The sequence below is a fragment of the Furipterus horrens genome, unplaced genomic scaffold, assembly GCF_987537825.1.
Source record: "Furipterus horrens unplaced genomic scaffold, mFurHor1.1.pri manual_scaffold_10, whole genome shotgun sequence".
In the NCBI taxonomy this organism is placed as follows: domain Eukaryota; kingdom Metazoa; phylum Chordata; class Mammalia; order Chiroptera; family Furipteridae; genus Furipterus; species Furipterus horrens.
The window spans coordinates 73,632,683-73,652,024 of record NW_028327180.1 but is presented as its reverse complement, the minus strand read 5'-3'; the positions used below and the strand labels follow the sequence as shown (position 1 = coordinate 73,652,024).

General features: G+C 32.0%; 1 protein-coding gene across 2 annotated transcripts in view; it reads left to right on the top strand.

Annotated features, from left to right (window-relative positions):
• ANKHD1 (ankyrin repeat and KH domain containing 1) overlaps positions 1-19,342 on the top strand; it is a 108,290-nt gene that overhangs the window by 17,402 nt on the left and 71,546 nt on the right. For both annotated transcript variants that reach the window (XM_090288172.1, XM_090288171.1), the window contains exons 2-9: positions 3,109-3,259; positions 7,641-7,797; positions 9,091-9,238; positions 9,945-10,092; positions 11,571-11,804; positions 14,062-14,156; positions 18,492-18,729; positions 18,967-19,158. In XM_090288172.1, the coding sequence (XP_090144298.1) occupies positions 3,109-3,259; positions 7,641-7,797; positions 9,091-9,238; positions 9,945-10,092; positions 11,571-11,804; positions 14,062-14,156; positions 18,492-18,729; positions 18,967-19,158 (1,363 nt within the window). The remainder of the gene's footprint in view (positions 1-3,108; positions 3,260-7,640; positions 7,798-9,090; positions 9,239-9,944; positions 10,093-11,570; positions 11,805-14,061; positions 14,157-18,491; positions 18,730-18,966; positions 19,159-19,342) is intronic.

Genomic DNA, 19,342 nt, shown 5'->3' with positions numbered 1-19,342 from the left:
CTAATTCTCCTGGTCTCTAGTTGCAATATTTATTCCATTATGCCTTGTTGTCTGATTGAAATGAATTTATAGGCACTGTAAGAAATTGGAGAATTAAACTCAGTGAATGGTCTTGTGAATTGTAATTTTCAAAAAGGTTACAAGCCCTCTGAAAGCAAGGGGCACATATCTGTAGTGTTTTTCTTCTCAGCTTGATTCTTCCCAAGTACTTTGGAATGTGCTATCTCTCTGATCTGCTGGTGGTGACTAGGTAGGCTGTGAGCAGTCATATCACCTTTACATGGTCTTATTCAGATCTACCTCCAGTTGTTCTTTCTGGCCTAAAGCCATACTTCTCTAAGTACCTTACAGTTTTTTAAAAATTGAGATAGAATTCACATACCATAAAATTTAACATTTCAAGGTGTACAATTCAGTGATTTTTATTACATTCACAAGGTTATCCAGCATTCACCACTGTCTAATTCCAGGCATTTTCATCATTCCAGAAAGAAACTTCAGACCTGTTACTAGTCACACACATTCCTCCCTCCCTGACTCTTCTGGCAACCACTTATCTTCTTTCTATTTCTACAGATTTGCCTATGCTGGACCTTTCGTATAACTTTATTCTGGCATGTGTCAGTACTTACTTCTTTTTATGGGTGAATAATATTTCATTGTGTGGATGTACCACATTTTGTTTATCCATTTACCAGTTGATGGATATTTAGGTGGTTTCTATTTTTTGCCTGTTATGCATAAAGCATCTATGAACTTCTATGTACAAGTTTTTGTGTGAACATGTATATACATTTTTAATCTTCATATATATGCATAGAAGTGGAATTGCTGGGTTATATGGTAATTCTATGTTTAATATTTGAAGAACTGTCAAACTGTTTCCCATAGTGGTTGCAACATTTATATTCCCCCTAGCAATTTATGAAGGGGGTCTTATGTTTTCTGAGAGAGAACCATTCCCTCATCATCTTCCAAATGCATCTGTAAGCCTGTTTTTCATTTTATTCCCTTCCACCTCTACTCCTATGTCTGACCACCTATTGAAATTCTATGCATCCTTAAAAGCCTAGCTCAAATACTACTTGTACAGTCTTCTTAGATTACTGGGGCTGGAAGTGACTTTCCTCTAATGTATATAGCTGTACCATTTATTTCTCTTTAGATCTTCTATAATAGTTAAGAGTCTTTGACTTATTTTTTTCTACCACATTTTTGTGCTCTCATGGTGGTTTGTATAAAACAGGACTTCAGTAAATATTGAAGAAACAAATGGGAGAGAATTAGAAATCCTTAACTTGGATTTTTTTAATTTTACATGATATAGTTTGTATTTGTCTTTATAATGTATAATACATGTCATACCAATGTTTTTTAAAGAGAAATGTTAACATCTGAACACCATCTTCAGTAAAAAAATTCCAGAATTTGGAAAGATGGCAGGTATGTGTATCTGCAAATACCTAATGTCGTAGGCTTGCAACAAGTTCTTTGTTGTACTGTTAGTTACCTTTCAATATCATTTGACAACTAATAGTCTACATTTACTTATTGGTATGGCTCTAGAATGCCATCTTTGTAATTACATATTAAAAAAGCTATGTTGCATTGTACTAAGTACATACAATACATAGTACATGGCTCAGTGTTATTAGATCTGAAGTTAAAAGACTTTTTTTGTAAAATTATAGTACACTAGATAATAAATTACATCCAAATCATTTTAACTGTACTGTCTGTATTAAGATATCTTTATCTGGTATTCATTTTGAAAACTGATGACCAACTAGCTAAATATGCCAAATAATCTAGTCCAAATACTGTAGTCCTTTGTTTATAAATTTATGAAGTAGTATTGCCTAGTGTTTTAAGAGCATAGATTCTGTAGCTTAGTGGCCTGGGTTTAAAACCTAGCTTTGCCATTTATTAGCTGTGTGACTTTGAAGAAGTACTTAACCTTTCTATTTCTGTTTTTCTACCTATTTACAAAAATCTTAACTTCCCCTGGCATACATTTTTATATATTATAGACATATATAGTTATATAAAAAGGTACTCATAATTATATATATGAGTACCCATGTTCATGATTACTTATATGTACATATATACTTTTAGCAAAATAAAGACCATTCTGTTTTGCATCTGGTAGTTTTATGAATGCTTTCTCATGCCATTCAATGTGCTTCAGAAAACTGTGTGTAATGACTATGTAGTATGTGAATGTACAAAATGTATTTATCAAATTCCCTATAGTTACTTTTCTCCTATTTTTGGAATTTCAATTAATGCTGCAGTGAACATCCTTCTGTACTTTTGTTTGGCTTTCATATAAATTTTTTAAAGGATAGATTCCTTAAAATGGAATTACTGGGACAAAGGGCATGAGCTATTTAAAGCATTTTGACACACATTTCCAAATTGCATTCCAGAAGAGTTGTGCATATTTTATTTAAGAAAATTTATTTAGAATTAACTTGATTTGAAATTAGAGGATTGCATTTATTTTTATAATTTGATTTTGTTTATGCCATTTATTCATTTCAGCGAGTATGTATTGAATACCTACTATTTACAAGGTATTTTTAGGCCCAGAGGATAGAGCAGTAAACAAATAGATAATGGTTCTCAATCTCATGGAGCTTTCTTGTCTATAGGGCTCCACATATTTGGCAATGGATTAAATTTTACTTAAAGAATTAGAACTGAATAAATTAATAGAAGCAAGGAAAAACTGTCTGAATGACTTAATCTATGCCATCTAGTCTTTTTACTATGTGGTTCTGTATACATCATCTTGGGGGCTATGTTTATATAGTTGTTTCTTAAAAAAATGCTGCTTTTCAGGCTCTGTGTTAGGCACATAAGATACAGTTCTCTCTAGGAAATTTGAATTCGATGTGTCTATTTGATACCTCTAGTCAGATCTAAAGATAAGCAGCTGGTTGGGAGGCTCCCCCAAAGTCCCTTCCCATTGTCCCATATTTCTACAATAATTTATCTAGTTATACTTAAATTCCAAATCAGAAGTCAATCTACTTTTAATGCAGTTATTCTCACAATAATGAGATCAGTTTCATGGATCTTGCATCTTTAATTCAAAAACAGGTTGAATCATTTATTTTGGACCAAGAAGATCTGGATAACCCAGTGCTTAAAACATCAGAGATATTCTTATCAAGTACTGCAGAAGGAGCAGACTTACGCACTGTAGATCCAGAGACACAGGCACGACTAGAAGCATTGCTAGAAGCAGCAGGTACATTATTTTTTGTTTTCTCTTTTTCATCTCTTTAGAAGTCTAGATTGTTATATAAAGTTATACAAGATTACCCCCTAATTATATAAGATTTTATGAAATTTGAAATCTCTGTAAAATTTCTAATTTTTTTACTAAAGAAAATGTTCACATTTTATATTTTAAAAATCGTTGGTTGAAAGTTTTCTATGGGTGATTTCTGGTCTCCAAACTAACATTTTTAAGGTGGTATATAATAAGCTAGTTATCAGGAAACCTTACTAATTACATTATAAAATAAAAAATGTGAAAGATAAATTTAGTTCATCAAACTGTATCTTTTAACTGATTTAGGGAATTCCATAATTACTTCTTTTCTTTATATGTATATATCTTAAAATAGATTGCTAATTTTTACTTAGAAGACTTTAAATAAAAATTGAACACAAAATTGGACCAGCCCTAGTCAGATATACCAAGCTATGTCAACTTGTTCTGAAGTAGCAGAAAAGAAAAATCTATGATAAGTGTGCTTTCTCAATATAATATGTACTTATTACTATTTTATTTTTTAACCTGCTCATTTGCTACACAAAGTTTACATTACACTGTAATGAAAACCTTTTATCTCCTAAAATTATACTGTAAGAAGGAAGTTAACTTTTTCTGATACTTGTATATTGCTTTTGAGATGTTCACTTTGTATGACACTTTATTTACTTATTTAATATAAGTATATGTGCACATTACACACACATAAGAATTTAATCTGGAAGAATTTACAGCTTATTTTAAAAAATAGTGCCTAGAAACTTGTTAGGGGGCCATAATATATACCTTAGGCCATGTTAAAGCTATTAAAATACAGAAAATACAAGGTAAAAAGTTTTTTAAAGTATAGAAAATTTCATTGAATTTCTTAATATAGGCATTCTAGAACAACACAGGAAGTTAAGGGAGCTGACCCACACACAGTAAAAAATCCACATGTAAATTTTGACTCCCTCAGAATTTTCAGTATTTGGGGGGTTTGGTTCCAGGACCCCTTGGAGATAGCAAATACACGGATGTTCAAGTTTCTTGTGTAAAATGGCATTAAGTAATGCATGCAGTTGGCCTTCCACATCTGTGGATACAAAACCCCAAGGATATGGAGGATCAACTGTTTGTCTATTGAAAAAAATCTGCGTGTAAGTGGACCCATGCAATTTAAATTCCTGTTGTTTAAGGGTCAACTGTACTTCAATAAGCATAATATTAAAGCCAAGTGTTTAGAAAAATCACAGTAGCCTTTTAACAGTTTCATCTTGAGGGAAATATAAACATTGTTACAATTGACCAAATAATGACTAGGAGAAAAGTAGGAGCTAAAATAAAATGAGTATTTCTATATTATTCTCGGAAAGCCATAGTATGTTGGGAATATATTTACTTGATATCATCTTGATATTTAACTTTATCCTGTTATGAAAAAGCATAGATATGATTTTTAACAGATTGGTTTTTAGTCCATTTAATGTCTCTTTTTGAAATTGATACAGACTTAAAAGTAGATTGAACAAAATATGTAAGTATCCAGCAAAAGACTTTAATTTAGGGCAGGACTAGTAATTACAAAAAAGGGTATGAAGATCACATTAGTGATTACATTGGATGTCTCTCCCTTTTAGTGAGATTTCTTGTGAGTCTCCTAGTTGTGACTTAGGGATATACTATGTAAGATTTCTGAAAGGGGAGGTGCCACAGCCACCCTCTTTTTCTTTTTTCCTGTGCTTTGAAACTTTACATTTTCTTAGAGCAGAAAGAAATGTAGATACAAAGGCACTTTTCTTCTCCAAATCTTCTCTGGATTAATTTCCTTTCCTTCTCCAGACCAAGTTTCTTTTTAGAGGTGGTAACACTTCTTTACCTTTTAGTTTAGGCTGACACTTCACTCATGTTGTGAGTACTACTTCAGATCTCTTGATTAAGGGTTTTAAATTCACTTCTCTTTTTTTTCTGGACACCTCATGATCCTCAGGCAAGACTGGCTTTTTTATGGTACATTAAACATTTTTCTTTTCCCCTTTTCTCTTTTGGTTCATGAAGATACCATAGAATTGCTTAAGAAAACCTTGAAAATCATGACTTTCTGTCTTCCATTAGGTGTCAAAAATTGTTGAATTTTAAAATTTTGTATATTTTGATTATTTAAACTTCAGACATTGAAATTTTCAGATGTATTTTAAGATGATGTGCTCTGTGCAAGTCACTTGTTTAGTAAATAGTTTGTTTTTTTCTTCAGTATTTTTATTTGCTTTTTGGACATTGTGTTGCACCTGTAACAGCTAAGAGGAATTTTTAGACATGTTTGTGTTTTTAATTATGAGAATGTATGATACATTACTAGGCTTCTTAAGGGTCTAGAATTCTTGACCCTATTTTAACTGAAAGAATTAAGGTGAAGATATTTTTTTAAGATTCTTTGAGATTCATCAATAAAATTAAGAATTAAGGCCATTTCAAGAATTTAAGAAAAATATTTTCTAAATCATAAATGTAATATGTATTATAAAATAGCTAAAGCAATATGAAATGTATTAAGTAGGCTATAAACCCTTTACGATTGTCAAGATTTACATAACATATCAACTTTTTCCCTTATGGTTGTATAACGACATCTAAATGTTTGAATGTATATAATTTTTTAAAAATGAGGTAGGATCATACCATACAAGATATAATTTTCTTTTTTTCAGTTAATTTATTGTGGGCACCTTTAACATGTATGTTGTTCTTTTTCATTCTTTTAAGGGATAAGATAATATTCTGTTGCTTGGATACACTATAATTTATTTTACCAATTTCTTGAAGGATAGTTAGATTATTTCCAATTTTTCCATATCACAAATAATGCTGTAGTTTACATATATATATAATTTCTCTTACTTGTGCAAGTATCTTTATAGGCGAAACTCCTAGAAAGTTATATCACTGGGTCAGAAGATATTTGCATTTCAAATTTTGATAACTATTGTCAGATTTGTCCCCCAAGTTTATACCAATATACATACCTTTCAACAATTTATGAGAGGACTTCACACCTCAGTCAGGTTTTTTTTGGTCAATTTCATTGTTTGCATTTATTTAATATTACCAGTAAATTGTGTGGTAGCTGTTTATATATGATAATATAAAATCATCGGGTGTTAATTTTTCCAGTTTTGATTTTGCCTTAACCTTATTCATGGTATTTTTATGGAGAAATTTTTACTGAAATTAAAAATGATTAATATGATATTTACTAATCTTTTACTTCATGGCTTTTAGGATTTGATCTCATGCTTAGAAAAGCCCCATCACACCCCCATTCATAATTAGAAAAATACTACCCAGTATAATAGTACTTTTCAGCGTTTTTTGTTTTTGTTTTTGTTTTCACATTTAGATCTTAAGTCTACCTGGTATTTATTTTTGTGAATTAGAGAGCTTACTTAATTTTCAAGTGGTAGCCAGTTTCTGAACAGTGTTTTTTAAGTAAACCCTACAGTCTCCACTGATTTGTCATATGTTGAATTCACAGGTGATCTAGGATCTCTTTCTTTGACTTCTGTGTCCTTGATATAGTTCTCCTTTTTCCTGTGCACGTATACTGCTGTTGTAATTTGCATAGCATCATAATGCGTTTTATATGTTATTGGGCAAGTTTTCCCTTTTTTTGTTTTCCAAAATTTTATTGACTATTTTTCTCTCATTTTTAGTAGTAATAGACAGTGATAGTGTCAACAAAATTTCCTGTTACAGTAGTCACTGATTCCTCACCGATTCTAGAGAAAATGATTTATTGTCAACTTAGATGTCTGATACGTACTAGTTGACTGGGAGTGCTGTAAAGACAGGAACTGTGCCTTATTTCTTTTTGTCTCCCTTTTGTCTGACACATCATAAGCAAATAATAAATATTAAAAATAGAATGAATTTATTTCAATTTATAATGTGGCCCTAGGAGATGGTTCTAACTGGTTGTTTGGCCAAATGAAGAAACTATTGGATTGTTAATTGTGATGTTACAGAATATCCCCTTCATTACTGCCCAAAATAGTTTAGACAAGTACGATTCTATACTAGAGATCTTATGGCATGACTATATACTTTGAAAGGAATCTCATATTAAGTTACATTTGGAGGACAAATTAATATTATGTGCGTTGTAAAAAATGGAAAGTCTAAAACATAGGTGGTTATGCAGTGGCCTTTGACATTAGTAGCAAGATTGAAATCATCACCCTAATAGTCTTGTCAGCCTTCTCTATGGAGACTCTGCCATTTTTGCGCTAGCTAATAATGTTTAGAAATATAATTACAGTTTGCACTTTTATGCTTTTCTTCCCCTGCACTTCCAATTGATTGACACACACTGAAGGAATTGGCAAATTGTCAACTGCTGATGGTAAAGCTTTTGCAGATCCTGAGGTACTGCGCAGACTGACATCCTCAGTAAGTTGTGCACTGGATGAAGCTGCTGCTGCACTGACACGAATGAAAGCAGAAAATGGCCACAATGCAGGACAAATAGACACGTATGTATTGAATGACTTCTGCTGGATACTAGATGTTTGGTTGAGTGCATTTTGGGGAACTAGCAAGTTTTGGTTAAATATATCTTTTGGAAGTGCTTATAACTTTAGCCAAATGGGTATTATACAGAGATGGTCAAAAGTAGGTTTACTATGCCATTTTGACATTCTTTTGATTTAATAAAGCTATTGTAATAATAACCTGCATGTCTTTTTTCCATACAAACAGCTGTAAACCTACTTTTCCCTCTCCTGTATTTTAAGTTGATATATAAATGTATTTATGATATGAGTATAAAAATAGATATATTTTTTATCTTACATTCTACTCATATTCATTGAGCATCCTTATGGAATGTATTGTACTATACTAGAGTGTGAGAAATCAAACTGAATAAAACCTGGTTTCCGTTTTTAAGAAAGTTACTTTTTCTAACAATTAGAGGAATAAACTCTAAACTGACTACTTGAATAATAATAAATAAAATGGCTGAAAGTTGCTAAGAGTAAATCATCTTGTCACAACACAAAAAAACCCTTACCTTTTTGTATCTATATGAGATGGTGGATGTTAACTAAACTTACTGTAGTCATTTCATAATATATGTAAGTCAAGTCACTTAAATTTGTACAGTGCTCTATACCAATTATAGCTCAGCAAAACTGGGGAAAAATAATAAACTAAATGGGTTGCTAATGCAATAATCTAGGTGCTTGCTACTCAGATATGGTCCATGTACTAGCAGAATCAGCATCACCTCAGAGTTTATTAGAAATGCAGAATTTTAGACCCCTACCTTGGATCTACTGAATTGGAATCTGCATTTTAATAAGAAACATGGTTGATTTGTATGCACATTAAATTTGAGATTCACTGATTTTTGTTAATCATTCTGCAATAAAATTTTTACTTAGATTTTCACCTACTCTACCAAATAAAATTCTAAACCATAGGATTATGTGTCAAATGTCTTTGGGAGTCATTACACTAATATAGTATGGTTTAAAAACTTATGCATCTAATGCTTTAAAAAACTTCATTTAAAATTTAATATGACAGTGTGTTAGGACATTTGAAAGATAAAAATGGCAGCTATTTCATATTCTCTTATTCTGGCTTAGTTGACATCCATGAATAAATATTGCACACAAGATGCTCAGTAAACAAAATGTTCATACAATTTTTTTTTTACTATGTCATTTGTCTATGCATGACTATTTATATTTAATGTAATTTATTATCATAGGACCCTGAGTCTTTCTGTGTTGGTTAATTGTTGATGATTTTGTTTTCAGTCGCAGTCTGGCAGAAGCTTGTTCAGATGGGGATGTAAATGCTGTTCGTAAATTGCTAGATGAAGGCAGAAGTGTAAATGAGCATACAGAAGAAGGAGAAAGCCTGCTGTGTTTGGCTTGTTCAGCAGGGTATTATGAATTAGCACAAGTAAGCAGAAATAACCTCTAGTGATTAAAATTATAGAAGGGTTTTGATGTTTTATTTTTATCATTAATAAAAACAATTATAATTATAGGCCAAGGTGTTTCCCTTTTGGCTTTAAGTACAATAGAAACTGACACATAATTAATTTGTTGCCTGTACATGCAACTAGACATGTTCCATTTTTCTCCACTTAGTCAAGACTAGTCCTAATGAATAAATACAATAAACACATGGAAATAATAATAGTAACTTAAATTTGTCTTTGGAAATAATACACAACTCTAATAGAAAGAAATGGTTTAATTTTATTTTGCCAGATTACCCCAATTATTTTAATTTTTTCTTCTGTTACAGCAATGTTGGGAAATAGCCATGTGTTTATCAGTTTCTATCTTATGAGTGTAGTTTTGCTGTTATCTTAGATGATCCCAAACATAACACTAAATTTTTCACAGAGCAGTTTCATTTTTATAATAGAATGGCTAATGTCATTATGTACTTAACGATTAATATGTAATGGAATTGTAAAATATAGCATCTAAACTTGATGTTTTGAGCAGTGAACACTGGCATATTTTCCCAAAGAAGATTATTTTTTATTTTTCCTCACCCCCCAATCTAAAAGAATATCTTCCCAGAGTCAGTATATTTTCAAATATACTATTAAGAGTAAGAATTGATAACTTCTCTGTGTGTATGTGTTTTAAAGGTATTGCTTGCTATGCATGCTGATGTTGAAGATCGAGGGACTAAAGGAGACATAACTCCACTAATGGCAGCATCCAGTGGAGGTTATTTAGATATTGTGAAATTATTACTTCTTCATGATGCAAATGTCAACTCCCAATCTGCAACAGGTATATAGAAAATGATGTATGAAGGGGACTAAATCGTAATGAAAAATACAATAAAAGATTATTAAATTAAGAAAAATGAAAATGATATGTGAATTTGAGGAAAATAAATTGATGTAAGTAATTATAAGCCAAGAGATAAAAATTTGATTCCTAGGGAAAGTCAGTTGTAAACCTCCAGGAATGCCTTAGCCCTTGGTTAGAGTCTTTGAGTAAAATATAGATGAAATTGATATCTTCAAAAGTCTTTAAAACAACTTAGATTCTATTTGGTAAGAGTGGCAACTTTTCTGTAAAGGAAAATCTTTTTGTTTTTGTTTTTGTTTTTGGGCCACAATGATATTCATTGTGTAAAGACTCAAAATTATGAACCGTTTCCTTTATAATTTCTTTATTTCACTTAAATGCAACTCCCTTGACTTTAGACTGTAGATTAACCTGAGAGTATTTACCCTGTAGGGTTTTTCATGTTAAGTGTATTGAATATATTTACTAATAAGATAATGCATGAAAGCTATTCTAGTAAGGACTACTACTAGTCTTTTATTATGCTTGCCAGACTCATAGACAAGAAGAGCCTTGTTCCTATGTCTTGAGTTATAGGTATAGTTGTAGTAGTGAGATTCCTTGGATTTAGTGAAGCACCCAAATGGTTTAAAAAGAAATTTAAATAATGGAAGCTTATCTGTGTTCCATGCCATTAAATAAGTATAGGCTATATCAAGACTTCCTGTAAGAAATATTAGGTCATTTTGCTGACCATTTTGTCTTAGTTGTAGTAGCATTAATATGCATAATGTCTGATATGGTTAAATGGTTGAACTCTGAACAAATTTGGTTCTGAAATGATAGTTTTCTCGCTGAACCTTTTAAAACAATCTTTTCTAGTATCATTCTGTTGGATGGTTAAACCGTCTCCCCACTACTTTTAATAAATAAAAATCCTCAAAATAATTGGCAAACCAAGGGATAATGACCTTTTAAAGAAATTTTTCTTTTGAAGGAGTTATACTGAGGGGGATTTATATCTGTCTCACTAGGTCACATAAATATAGGTGGAAGATATATTTCAGAAGGAAAATGTTCCTAAAACAATGAAGGATCTTATGAATAAATCTATAAAGATAAAGGAGAGGTAAAAGATAATGAAGAAATGAATATACATAGAAAGAAAATTATTTCTAAATTGTACAGTGTTGAAAGAAAAAGGAGTAATTTTAAATGATATATTAGAATATTTTAGATAAAAATATGTTGAAAGTGGTTTTTCAAAGTGGTACTTAATCTTGAGCTAAGGAAATGTGAAGAGCGGTAAATTGGTCTGTTTAATCTTTTAATTAATAAGAAAATTAAGATGATGCTTCTAACCAATACCAAAAAAAACCTTGAGATGATAATTTACTCATTTATGTAAGAGGAGTAGCATAATCATAATTGTATTCATTCTTTCATAATTTTATCTTTCTTTTGTTCTTTGTTAGGCAACACTGCATTAACTTATGCCTGTGCTGGAGGCTTTGTTGACATTGTGAAAGTGCTACTTAATGAAGGTGCAAATATAGAAGATCATAATGAAAATGGACATACCCCCTTAATGGAAGCAGCCAGCGCAGGTCATGTGGAAGTTGCAAGAGTTCTTCTGGATCATGGGGCAGGCATCAACACTCATTCGAATGAATTCAAAGAAAGTGCTCTTACACTTGCATGCTACAAAGGTACTCTATATATGTATGACTATTTAGGGGTTTTTAAACTAACAACTTTGAATATTTGAGTATTGAGTATTTGAGTTATTTTATATTGCTTATATATTCCTTGTGCTATAAAATTATTTAGCTTATATTATATAGAAAGTCTATTTTAGCCTGTATTTCCTAAAGTATAGCCTCACTGTGTATATTTCTTTATTATTTTAATTTAGATTAAATTAGCTATGAAGTCAACCAGCTCTTAGCACAGATTTAGAAGATTTCCATTTTTTAATGGTTTTTGTTTTATACGATTTTTCCAGCCTTTTTAAAAAAATAGTACGCACTTAAATAATACAATAATCACACTTGATAGAGAAAACCTGAAAAACACAGAATAGAACAAAGAAATTTTATAATAACATGTAATGAATGGTACCATCTAAAAATTTAAAAAGCATGTAAATACTATTTTAGAGTATTTAGTTCTAGTGTGCTTTTAAAGTATATTTATAAGCAAATATATATACACACAGGCATACCTCGGAGATATTGCGGGTTCCGTTTCAGACAGCCGCAGTAAAGCAGTCTCGCAGTAAAGCAAAGCTGTAATCTTTTTGCAGGTGGAGGGTCTTGCCTTTAATTTGTAAAAAATGCAACATCTGCGAAATGCAATAAGATGAGGTATGCCTGTATTTTTAAATTAAACAGTCATACTCTAACACTATTTTATAGTCTGCTTATTTTATTTAGCAGTACATCATGAGTATTTTGTCATCTCAGTATTTTTATAATACAACATTTGATGGTTACAGAGTATTTCACTATTGCATTTAGTAGTGGATTTGGCTGCAGAACCTAAATTAATAATAATATGAACAAAAGAGAAGCCTTTTCTCCTTGTTAAAACAAGTCCAGAGTTAGGCTGTCAAGGACAAGTATGGCAGTTCCATTGTAATCTAGATCTTAGCATTCTTTTTCTCTGCTTCACCATCCTAGTATGTGGTTTCTATTCTCAAGGTTACCAAGATGGTAGCTATGGCCCCAGTAATATATATTCTAGGAAGGAGGAAGAGGTTAAGGGAAAATGGGAGTGCCTTCCAATTTGGTAAGCTACCTTTAAGAAGTATTCCTAGAAGTTCTACCTTATCACTAGCTCCCACTTCCGTGTCATTGACTACATGTAGCAACAAGGCAGTCTGGGAAATGTAGTCTTTTAGTCAGGCAAGTTGCCACTCAGATAAAATCAGAGTTCTGTTATTAAGGAACACTGAGAGAATGTATATTGAGTAGGAAACTAGCAGTCTCGGCCGAATACATCAAATGGACGCACCATAATTGCCTATTGTTAGACACATGAATTTTGTTCCCAGTTTTTCACTATTATTAAACACTGTGATGACATCCTTGTACAGACATTTTTGCCTAATCTCTGATTATTTCCTTAGGATAAATTCCTGGAAGTGGAATTGCTGGGTCAAAGGGTATGGACATTTTTAAGGCTTTTGATACATATTGACAAATTGCCTTCTAGAAAGGTTGAACCAATTTACACTCCCACCAGCAGTGTTTGAGAGTGCCCTTTACCCCACCCTACACCCTCACCAACACTGGGTATTATCATTCTTTTTAATACTTGCCATTTTGATAGTAAAAAAAATGGTGTGTCATTTTAATTTGCATTTGTTTAATAGGAAGGTTTAATATTTCTTCATCAGTTTCATACTCATTTGCATTTATTTTTTGAATTAACCATTTTATGTCCTTCATCCATTTTTCTGCTAGAGTGTTTGTCTTTTTTATTGACTATTGAGGTTTTTTATATATTATATGTATCAAGAGGGTTGAAATTATTTTGATGGAGTTTTCTGTGCCTGTTCATTGCCACAGTGAGTTTATGGTTGTTATTTTAAAGCTGGTTTTCTGAAAAATGATCCAAACATACTTTACCTGGCATTCTATTTGATTTCAGTGTTTTGATTTGATAGTTTATACAGATTAAGTCAAAGAATAAGTATTATTGCTTTACTTAACTGGAATTACGTGCTTTGGACTAATTTAATCTTTAAAACCTAGATACCTTGCTGAGAGCCTGCTTATTATTTTGGATTGGCTTTGTAAAACTGTCATTGACTTATTTATTGAATGCAAAAGAAGTTCTGTTAAAATTTTTGTTTAGACTTCTGAAAGAAAAAGACTCCCCGTTTTAATACTTAAATATTAAATTGATACTCAGGTCTTTAGAAATATAGTTTTAATATTTGTGTTTTTTTTTTTTTTGAAGGCCATTTGGATATGGTTCGCTTTCTACTTGATGCTGGCGCAGATCAAGAGCACAAAACAGATGAGATGCACACTGCCTTAATGGAGGCTTGCATGGTAATTTTAAATTGCACTCACTCAAGATTTTTTTGAGAAGAAAAGGTCATATATGTTTAAATCTTTAAGAATTAATATTATGTTTTTGAAGAATATTTATTATGACATCAGTAGATTTTGAAAAATTTGTAGAATACTAAAGAGAGAAAGGGAAATATATAATATTTTGTTTAACTTTTGATAGTAAATCTGTCAGTGTAGGAAACAGTACACAAGGCAGTGTTGGCCATGTCATTTCCAACTCATTGGTACACTTTTATTATTTTTCCCATTTTAAAAATAAGATGTTTATTTTTAGAAAGTGGGGAAGGGATAGAGAGAAACAGGTAGAGAAACATTGATGTGAGAGAGAAACATTGATTAGTTGCCTCTGCAACCCAACCAGGGACTGAGCCTGCAACCCAGGCTTGTGCCCTGACAGGAAATCAAACCAATGACCTTGCACCTTGCGGAATGTCTCCTAACCAAGTCACGCTGGTTTAGGTCTAATTTTTTATTTGGTAAAATAAACCACATAAAATTTACCATCTTAACCATTTTTAAGTGTATAGTCATTGGTATCAAATACATTCATAATGTTTGTAGCCATCACTCTCATCCATCTTCATATTTTAATTTTGTAACACCAACTCTATGCCTGTTGAGTAACAACTTCCCATTCCCTGCTCCCCCAGCCTGTAACAATCTCCATTCTACTTTCTATCTGATTTTGACTACTCTAAGTACCTCATGTAAGTGGAATCATACAGTATTTGTCTTTTTGTGATTGGCTTATTTCACTTAGCATAATGTCCTAAAGGTTCGTTCATGTTGAAACGTGTCAGAATTTCCTTCCCTTTTTAAGGCTGCATTATATTTCATTGTATGTATATTCCACATTTTGCTTATCCATTCATTTATTGATGGACACGGGTTGCTTCTCTGCTTTAGCTGTTCTCAATCATGCTGCTATGAACATAGGTGTACAAATATCTGTTCAAGTCCTTGCTTTCAGCTCTTTTGGCTATATGTATACCCAGAAGCAGGATTACTTGATCATATGATAATCTTTTTAACTTTTGGAGGAATCACCACTGTACTGTTTTTCACAGTGGCTGTACTATTTTACATTCCCATCAACACTGCACAAAGGTTCCAGTTTCTCTACATCCTCACTAGCGCTTGCTGTTTTCTGTTTTTTGTTTTTATGTTTTTCAAAAGTAGCCATCATAATGATTGTGAGGTGATACTGCATAGTTTTAATTTGCATTTTCCTAATGATTAATGTTGAGTGTCTTTTCATGTACTTATTGGTCACCTCTATATCTTTATAGAAATGTCTACTCATATCCTTTGCCCTTTCTTGAATCAGGTTGTTTTTTATTGTTGAGTTTTAGGAGTCTATATTTTGGATGCTAATCCATTATCAGAGATATAATATGCAAATTTTTTCCCCTGTTATTTGTTGGTTGTCCTTTCATGCATCAAAGTTTTTAAATTTTTTGAGTTTAGATAATTTTTTATTTTTCAGTTATAGGTGACATACAATATTATATTAGTTTCAGATATATAGCCCAGTGATTGGACATTATATAACTTACCCCTAATAAATCTAGTACCCACCTGACATCACACATAGTGATTACAATATTATTGACTGTATTCCCTGTGCTGTAATTTACATCCTGTGACTGTTTTGTAACTACCAATTTGTACTTCCTAATCCCCTCACCTTTTCCACCCATTTTCCCCTCAGGTGAGGATTTAAAAAAAATACTTTTTACATTATGGAGCTCTGTTGTTTGGTGCATACACATTTTAAGAATTTCTGTGTCTTCATGAATTCTATTATTATTTTATAAAGTCTGTCTATCTCTGGTAATTTTCTTTGTTCTGAGGTCTCATTTATCTAATATTAAAAGCTATTCCTGCTTCCCTTTGATTAATGTTTACCCAATTAATATTTTTATTCTTTTTTTTCAAACTTTGAAATGTTTAATATGCCTATATCATTATACTGAAGTGAGTTTCCTAATTGTTCTTTTAGACCATTTACATTTAAATATAAATATTGATATGGTGTTTTTATATTCTGTTCTATATTGAAATTTGTTTTTATCTATTTTTCCATTTTTCATCTAAAGTCCTTTTTTGCTAACTCCTATCTTTAACTCAGTTCTGAGACTACTTTTATTGGTTATTTTATATCTTGATAATTCGTCTCTTTTTCCTGCCTCTCAATATGTCTGCTAATATTTTTATTGTAAACCATGTGCTGTGGATAATACCTTTTCAATGTTCTGGATTATCCTGTCCTCTTTTTAAGACTGTTAAATTTTATTCTGGTAAGCATATTACCAATGGATCACTCTGATCCTATTGAGGCTTCATTCCTGCTTTACTCTTAATCCTAAATCTTTACTCTTTTGATCCTAGACTAGGGACTCTGGGTTCTTTTCTTCTTTATGGCCTTCTGTCATCTCAGCTGATAGCCTGAGATACTCACTGAGGTCTTTTCATTGTGGCTGAGTCTGAACTCCCATAGTCCCACTCTTCTGGAGCCATTCTCTGCTAGGCATCCTGGGAGTCTCATCCTTGATGTGTAAGCTCAGGAGATGCCCAAGTATCTGAGGATAACTTTACATAGATTTTTAGGACCCCTTCTCTGTGTCCTCTTTTTCTTAGGTATCTTGCCTACACTCCCCAAGTCCTAAGTATTTTGGTTGTCCTGTGTTCTGATTTTGTTTCCTTTGCCCAGAAATTTTCTCTTTGTTTAGGCTCTCTTTCCTTTGGCCATGGTTTGAAAGATGCCCAAAAAGCTGGAGTGAATGTAGAGTTCATCTCATTGCTCCCTTCTTTCAGTGATTATAACCTAGCCCTTAGCTTAGTTGCTGTTCAGTGCCTCCCATTGCTTTATCTTTTTCCCCTAATTTTTATAGTTATTTATGATAGGAGAGTAAGTCCAATACCAGCTACTGTGTTGTGACTGAGACAGAAGTCTTAGAATGTAAAAAAAAAAAAAAAAAAAAAAAAATTAATAATGATACTAGACCTTAAAGAGTGATTATTTATTTATTTATTTTAGACAAAATTAATATTGTCCATTAATATCAAAAAGTGATTAGTACAGAGTCTCTCCTAATGTATGTACTCAAGATATGTTAGCAGAATCCATAAAGAATCTTCAAAAATTCAAGTAAGTTCAAGTAAAACAATTTATTGAGAGCCTTTGGGAGCTAGGCACGGCAGTAGTTCCTTGATCTGTGAACACTTATAAATCCTTATTTTCTTTTCAATTAGAAATGTTTTTCAAACCCCAAATAACTCAATACAGTAATTTGGTTAAAATATTTTTCATTTTACATATATTTGAAGAATTAGTAAAATAAAATTTTAATGTGAAGTCACTTGTCTTTGGCATTGTGTCAAATTATTAAAGCTAGGCTGGTCATGTAAGTATAACGAAACTCTTGATGGATGCTGAAATCTAACATTAATTAAGATTTCTTTAATTAATTCATTAATAAAAGAATTGCTCAACCTTATAAAACCTTGTTTTTGTACTCAGTCTTTACTTTTCATTAGGAATATTTTAGTCATGTTTAAAGTATTGAACAATATAGTATATGGCACAACAACAGTTAAGGCCTACATAAATTTTTTCATTACAGAATTTGAAACTAATGAAGTGTATTTATGGCAATAGAAGTATGAAGTGAATACCCTGTATGAGAATGTTTTAGTTAATTGCCTTACTAGGGTGTTTATTTTTACATTTTTGTAAAATTCTTTGCCTCATTACAACAAGCTTGTTAGTGATGAGAAAAAATATAGGGTACTATCAGTCCATAGGGGTTTACCTTGGTAACATAATCCCAAGTGGTAATGACCTCACAGAATTTGTTGTTATTTTTTGCCAAGTCTTTGTTTCTTCAATAGATCTAACACAGTTTCTACACTAAAACATGACACCTAAATTTGAGGGTATAGCTATGATATATTTGACCTGGCGGTAACATAAACATTATTTTGAGGTACTGTCAGTTATGGATTTAATGGATTTTTTTTAACTTCAAAGAAGATAGAAATTCAAAATTATTTGGAATTGTAACCATATATCACAAGTATGAATATTTTGGAAAATTTTGGGCTTGCTCAAAAATAAGGTAAAATAATTTTAATGGGCTTTTGACAAGACAGATCTCAAATTGCTCAGATAGGTATGATAATGTATATACATTTAAGTTGCATCTTTCTTTTTTTTCTGTATTTCCTTAATTTCTTGCTTCTTTTTTCCCCACTTTAAAAATCTCCAAAAAATTTCCTTCCTCTTGCTTTACTTCTGAAAATCTGCAGGATGGACATGTAGAGGTAGCACGCTTGCTTTTGGATAGTGGTGCTCAAGTGAACATGCCTGCAGATTCATTCGAGTCTCCACTGACATTAGCTGCTTGTGGAGGACATGTTGAATTGGCAGCTCTACTTATTGAAAGGGGAGCAAATCTTGAAGAAGTTAATGATGAAGGATACACTCCCTTGATGGAAGCTGCTCGGGAAGGACACGAGGAGATGGTGGCACTACTTTTAGCACAAGGTAAAGTAGTTTTACTTCTTTAATAAAAATAAATAAATTTCTTTTGGATGTTTTGTGTCAGTATCAATGAAGTTTACTATAACTAAAATATTTTTTTCCATCTATGGTAAATTATCAATACCCTGGAAGGAACCCCAGAAGCAGAGAAGATAGAGATGATTATCATAATTCAGAACAGTTAATATCTTTATCTTAAGTCTTTTTACTTAGTTTTATCCACTTTTATGTTCTCCCCAGGAGCAAATATAAATGCCCAGACAGAAGAAACCCAAGAAACTGCTCTGACCTTGGCTTGCTGTGGAGGATTTTCTGAAGTTGCAGACTTCCTGATTAAGGCGGGGGCTGATATAGAACTTGGCTGCTCCACACCTCTCATGGAGGCTTCTCAGGAGGGACACCTGGAGTTGGTTAAATATTTATTGGCTGCTGGTATGTGGCTTTAAAATGCCTTTTAGAAAAAGGCTTTTACATTGCTTTCAATTAACCTTAACTTTTTCATTTCTACAAAAGTTGAAGGACAGCTGTGTGCCACAATTTAACTGTTCTTCTTAGGCTCCTAAATCTATAAAAATATCATTTTTAAGAAGGTTTTTTTTTTCATTTTTAAAAAGGT